Source organism: Stegastes partitus, unplaced genomic scaffold (genome assembly GCF_000690725.1).
Source record: "Stegastes partitus isolate 25-593 unplaced genomic scaffold, Stegastes_partitus-1.0.2 Scaffold17, whole genome shotgun sequence".
NCBI classification, from domain to species: domain Eukaryota; kingdom Metazoa; phylum Chordata; class Actinopteri; family Pomacentridae; genus Stegastes; species Stegastes partitus.
The window spans coordinates 187,289-193,651 of NW_007577748.1; the positions used below are offsets into that span (position 1 = coordinate 187,289).

At 38.3% G+C, this 6,363-nt stretch overlaps 1 protein-coding gene across 1 annotated transcript in view; it reads left to right on the forward strand.

Moving 5' to 3' along the window:
- kitlga (kit ligand a) overlaps window positions 1-6,045 on the forward strand; it is a 30,936-nt gene extending 24,891 nt beyond the window's left edge. Inside the window, exons 6-10 of the mRNA XM_008291266.1 lie at window positions 1,762-1,815; window positions 2,744-2,841; window positions 3,043-3,152; window positions 4,800-4,864; window positions 4,985-6,045. Coding sequence (XP_008289488.1) covers window positions 1,762-1,815; window positions 2,744-2,841; window positions 3,043-3,152; window positions 4,800-4,830 — 293 coding nt within the window. The 3' untranslated portion in view covers window positions 4,831-4,864; window positions 4,985-6,045. The remainder of the gene's footprint in view (window positions 1-1,761; window positions 1,816-2,743; window positions 2,842-3,042; window positions 3,153-4,799; window positions 4,865-4,984) is intronic.
- The last annotated feature ends 318 nt before the right edge of the window (window positions 6,046-6,363 follow it).

Genomic DNA, 6,363 nt, shown 5'->3' on the forward strand with positions numbered 1-6,363 from the left:
AATCATTCCTCTTATGGAGTGCTATGAAATCATTAAGACAAAAAACAAGGACAGAATTCATGTTATAATAAGACACAGCTGCGACTTATGTCTCTTTCAGAGAAAAGCAGTGACGTAAAAAGTATGAGCTTACATATCTTGGTTGTTATTCTTTAAAAAAGTAAAAGTTACAACATTCCCACAATGAACTGCATGCTGCACACTCATGTTCATCCCATCTGGTGTGTGATGTTTTAAACAAAAGCACACTGCAATAAAATCACAAGGCTAGTGAACAATAGTAACAATCCAGCCTTCTCTGGATGAAGCTGTTGTTTTTGAGGCTGTAGTGTGAGACAAGTGTAATACCAAACAAGTCTCCTTACACCCAACCTTTTAATCTGGATATCAAACTGTGTCTCCAGGGGATAACGATGGGTGGGATGGGATGAAGCACCCACGTGATGGCTGAGTGATAAAACAGCTGTGTTTTTTTCATAGGTAATAATTCAAGTGCTGAGAGCACAACAATAACACCTGGTTCTGGTTACAATGCACAAATAAGGAAGGCTGATTCCAATGTTCATATTTATGAACAGATTGATTGGTCCCATTGGGTTTCAGTTTCAAGAATCAGATCAATTTGGAATGAATCTGGTCCATGTCAGGAGAAATAATACTCTGCTAGCCAGACATTCTATGTGTGACTTGTGAAGGTGCCGACGAAGACATGATCCTAGAAACATTTGTTCAACACTTTCTCATATTAGCATCCTGTATCAGTCACCATTTCCTCAGAAACAGCTTCTTTCATCATAAGTGATTTACATCAAAGCTTTTGAACTATCCTGTATTACATCGGCAGTACTTCTGGTGGGATACATGACTGTTTATGGCCCAGAAATCATGTCTTCAAAGCGTTCTGCACCACAAGCAAAGTTCTCTACTTTACCACTATAATTTGGGTGAAAATCTTTTGTGGATATCTCAAAACCTCACCAAAGAATTCCAGACTGTCTGCAGCAATGTCTGCTCAATACTGTTGGAGATAAGTGAGAAAATATGTGTTTTTATGATCCTGGTTGACCGTCACTTTAGGCACTGCGTTTCAAGTCTTTTATTGTAGTAAGCATTAGTTGCAGGTGACAATGTAGGTCACTCTTCCCACACACATTTTCTGAAGCTGGTTTACAAATTCTAACCAGCAACATTCCACTCACAAGCTCACTTGTGCTTCTAAAACTACCGCTTACCCTCTTTGGACTATTGTGAACAGCCTCTATTTAGGACAGATCTCTTGTGGAGAAGCTTTTAATCCAGGAACCATTGTTTCCTCACAAGAACTTTGCAAGATAAAAACTGAAAACGGTCTCAGCGCTTAGACGGCCCATTGAGACACAGCTGAGTCACAGGACTGAGGGAAGATGTCCCAAGGTAGCACATGTGAAAAGGAAGAAGAGGGCCGAAACCTGACTGTATACGTGTTGATTACAGAGCAATCTCCCAATCTTCCCAAGCGCTTGGCTTTTCTTTGCCGGAGTGGTCGGATCAGGTCTTTTGTGTGTGTGTGAGGGGAGGGTAGAAAATGTGGTGTTGAGGTGACTTTTTAGCACCTGACAATGAAATGTTTTCATTATCAGGCAGTGGCACTTCTCCCCCCCCCCCATTTTTTTTTCAAAAGTTCTCCACTCATTTTTTTCCTTGTCTCCTCACAATTCTTGACTTCCCAATTCATCTCTGTCTCTTTTTTTTTTTTATGTTTTGTTTGTTTTTCTCCCCCAGAATCACCCACTCCCAGCAGTAAAGGCCCAGAGTGTTCAACTGACTGCACAGCATGTAAGTTTGCAATTCTCAGTGTATCTGAGAAAAGTGTCAAGTTGAGTTGAAAAACCAGCCCAGCTGGTGTGTCAGATTGGCAACTTTTGCAATTACAGTATTTTGCCACATTGAATAGCAAGCAAGCCTGTTTCCCCCGAGCTGCTGTCACTTGATTGATGATACTCTTCAGGGTAAATTCCGCATCAGGTCTTTTGTCCCATGCCTTATCTTGTCTTCTGCCTTTGAGGCTTTTATTTACCTGCATTTTTAAAATCCCTTTAAAATTTGCTGGTCTGTTACTGTTTAAGTGAGTGGATGTTGACAGATGGAGAGAATTTACATTTTTTAACTCTCAGTATAGAAACACATGCAACGGTTCTGTTGTATGAATGTATTTAAGCGTGATAAACTCACAGAAACAAAACTGTACACTGGTTGTAACACCACAGCAGTGACACTGAAGTGAAAAATAAATCATTCATCTCAGTCTGTAATGGTTTGGGTGTCTTTTACATGTCAACATGGATACATATTAATTAAGTACATTAAAGTTTTTTTTAAGATCCTTAAAAGTCTTTAACTTTAATATTTTAATTTATTGGCATTAGAAAACATTTATATAGGCGTTTTTATATCTTAAAACATATCTGGAGAGGTTCTTTAAGGCTAATCTGGAATGAATGCTTTGTTTTAAAAGTCAGTGGTCAATGAAACTTACCATTTGATTGCCACTCTGCACATTACCAATTGCTTGTACAACATGAAAGTATTTTAATTTAAAGTAGTATTTGGTCATTCTGGTTTTTGTTGATGGTGGATTTAGTTTCCACTATCAGCTGGTAAAAAAAAACAAAAAACTATTATTAACCAGGAGTTGAAGATTTTATGTATTTATTTATTTTTTTAAGTTTTCCTTCTGATTCTGATTTTTTTTCCCCCCTCTCAGATACAGAACCAAGATACCTTCCTGAGGTGGTGGAGCGAAGCCTTCTCTCCTTACTGCTCATTCCACTCCTAGCCCTCGTATTCCTGCTTGTGTGGAAGGTGAACTTACCTTTGACTCCAGACACTCAGCTGTGTGTCAGCTGTATGTCTGTTTGTTAGTGGCTGATTATATTGTGAGGGTGTAAGTGCTTCATTATAGGGGATTTATGACAGATAGCGGCGGCCTTTCAAACTGCAGCAGATGATTGTAGTTATGGTGGTGTTGGCTTTGGAATTGAACGATTTCTTAACCCCACGCAGGTCAGATCACGGAGCAATGAGGAGGAGCTTCAGCAAAATCATGCAGAAGCTGGACTCTTCACTGGAACAGAAGGGACTGCACTGCCACTAGATGCTGAAATATCAGAAAAGTATGTTGTTGTTGTTGGGTTTTTGTTGGCTTTTTATATTTGGTTTTTAATTTATTTTTTTTTTAATTTTAGTTTCTGCAAAATTTGAGCAGAAAACTGCACCCATTAGTTACCTCATGGCTTGTTGCCACTGCAAATTAGTTGTTTCAAGGAGCAATGAATTAACAGTCCAGAAATGGGGTTGTTATAAAGGAAGTGGGAATTTAGAATGCTGCTATCTTGTTGCATTATGGAAGAGGCAATAACCAGCTGTTTTGGAGCGTAAACTGTACTGGAGACTAAACGACTGTGTATCTGAGTCTCAGCTGCTTTCCTTGTGGTGTTTTCTTTGCCATTCTGCCTTTTGTAGGCCAACGTTAGGCATCCGATAGGTCTAATTTGTTGACATCAGGCGAGGACTAACACAAATAGAAGCTCACATTCACACCTGCAGTCAATTTAGAATTACCAATTCACCCAACATGTGTGCCTTTTGACTGTGGGAGGAAGTGGGAGCACCAACAGAAAACCCACACAGGCACAGGAAGAACAAGTAAACAGAAAGGCCAACGCTGGCCAGAGGTTCAAACCCAGAATCTTCTTTCTCACAAGCCACTATTATATAGCTGGACTTTAGAAAAACAAAAGACATCATGTATACATACCTTACCACAACCGGTTTCTGTAGACTTTCCAATGATTGGTGTTCCAATGACTTTCATATGACGGAACTCTTGGTGCATCCATGACTTAACTTGACTTTACTGGTATGAAGAGAGCAAGCAAAACAAAAGGCACAAACACATGATTAGATTAGATTACTATTGGAGTCATCAACAGTTTGACTGATAAGGTCTTTAAATGAGAAATCAACATCAGCTCAAAATTACCACTGACAGCTAGAAAATGCCTTCAGGCTTAAAGTATTCTGTTCTCTTTGAAAATGTTAGATATACATGAAAGTTGAGGGTTTTTTTTTATTTTTTTTATTTTGCCCAGTGAATGTGTACATTTAAAAAGTATTGTATTTTATGTCTACAGCTGACCTTAATAATATGTTAATTCCATTACAAGAGAGACCTGATGTTCTCTGCATTTAGATGTGAGCATTTATTAGTATCGGTCAGAGTTTAGATCTGATTATCTGATATCGTTTTAACTGCCTTGTCTGACTTTGAGGGGTTAAATTGTAATGACATGCTTATATGATCGTCTGCATGTTAATCAGTGTTTGCTGATCAATTACCTATGTAGGAAATGAAAAGACCTTTTGATGGTGTTGGTTACAGTGTCACACTGTTTTCACATGATGTGCTTCAAACCACTCTGTAAATAGTTTACATAACATAAACTATAAGTTTTTTATGAAAGAATTTTATCATCTGATTAGGCTGTATTGTGGCCCTACTCCAGGGCAGCACTCTGGAAAAACTGCAGAATTACATGCTCAGATGGTTTCAAATTCCAAAAATTTGAACTTGAATCATGAATGAGTTCCTTGGAACCTAATTTCCAGAACTGCGGATTTTCTCGTGTAGACTGTCGTCTGATTGCGCGCTTAACGTGGTATCTGACTCTTGTCATGTGAAAGCAATTTCTGCTTGCGCTGTTTGTTTGTTTTTCTGGTAAAGAATAGCGTTTAATATTTTTCTTTCTGCCCAATCACAGAGACAAGCTGAGCGTCATCGAAACAGTGTAATGCTTCTATCCATCAATGTTCTTCAGTATACTTGGTGAGATTTTTAATATTGTATTGAACAGGAGCAACAAACAGTCTAAAAAATGCAAAGAATCTTGTTTGAAATCTTACCTTACACTAAACTCTAACCTCTCCTCATACTTCTCTCTCACAGGGCTCTACTCTTCTCTCCTGTTGGTGTCCAAACATGAAAAACACACATGAGGCTGAACTCTATAGTGAGATCTCTGTTTTTGACTGCTCTCCAGATCCATGATGGCATATTAACAATTGCCGTGACCGAGATTCTTCTGGTTAAAGCATGCCTGATACCGTATGGATAAGCTTGCCTTTCTTAAAAGACTGCATTAACCCCATGCATTTGAAAAAAACAAAACAAAAACTGAGATTTTAGCTAATAGAAACACTCATCCACCCCTTCAACCCTCATCCATCCATCCATCCATCCATCCATCCATCGCGACCTGCTGCATCATCAACTTTTTGGGGAAAAATTTGCCTCTTTCTCAGCACGTTGCTCCAGTCTGTCTGCACCTTTGGGCCTGCCAGTTCACTTACAAAGAACAAAGCAGAGACTGACTGATGCTGGTTATCTCTTGTATGAACTGAGGCATGAATTACTACCTCCAGTGGCCCTCTTGTTAAGCACATTCTCAACAGCTCCGCAGTTTCTTCTTCATCTGGGGTGTCCCAAAGAATAATAATGTTAAGCGTTGTAGTTCCAAGGTGTAGTCGCATTGTCTGGATTAGGTGTGTACCCATGGGGGTGTATGATGTATTTATTTATTGGTTTCAGCACTCAGCTGCTGCTGTTCATACAGTACAACTGAAATGTTTCAAGCATTTAAGAGTACCTTTACTAATGAGTCACATTTAAAGAACAATCTGTAAACTAACACATCATAAACCCAAAAACACATTCCTAAACAAGTGACATATTCTTGTAAGTTGTTGTTGTTGACTTGGGTGATTTAGAATGTGTGAGTGGATTACATGGAGAAAAAAAAAAAAAACATATATAGAAAATATGCTGCTTTGACTAACTTACATTTAGACTATTAAAATCTGTAATGACATTCTGTTCATGAGTATCAGGGATGACTTGTGTGGATCAAGAGTTTTTTTTTATTATTTAAAGGTGAATTATGCGGAACGTAGGTGTCAGGCACATATAAGACTACAGTGGGCCTCCAATAATAAATGTTAGTTCAACAATGCCTTTATTTTTTACTTATCTCACCTTTATGTTTGCAAGGCAAAAAAATAAACTGTTACAGGAGAGATTTTTTTTTCCTTTATTAAAGGAAAACAAACCAAATCGCTAAAGAAGACACAGTTTGTAAAAACAAACAATTGAACAACAAAAACCATATGATATAAAATTTTGTAATCAAATTTCTGTTATTGACTGTTTATTCAATGACCAAATGTACTCACAAACCCATCCAGCTTTGTTCACTCGCAGGGTTCAATCTGTTCTCACTGATTTTGCCTTTGTCCAGTATTAGTGTTGTGCTTGCATAATAAAACCCT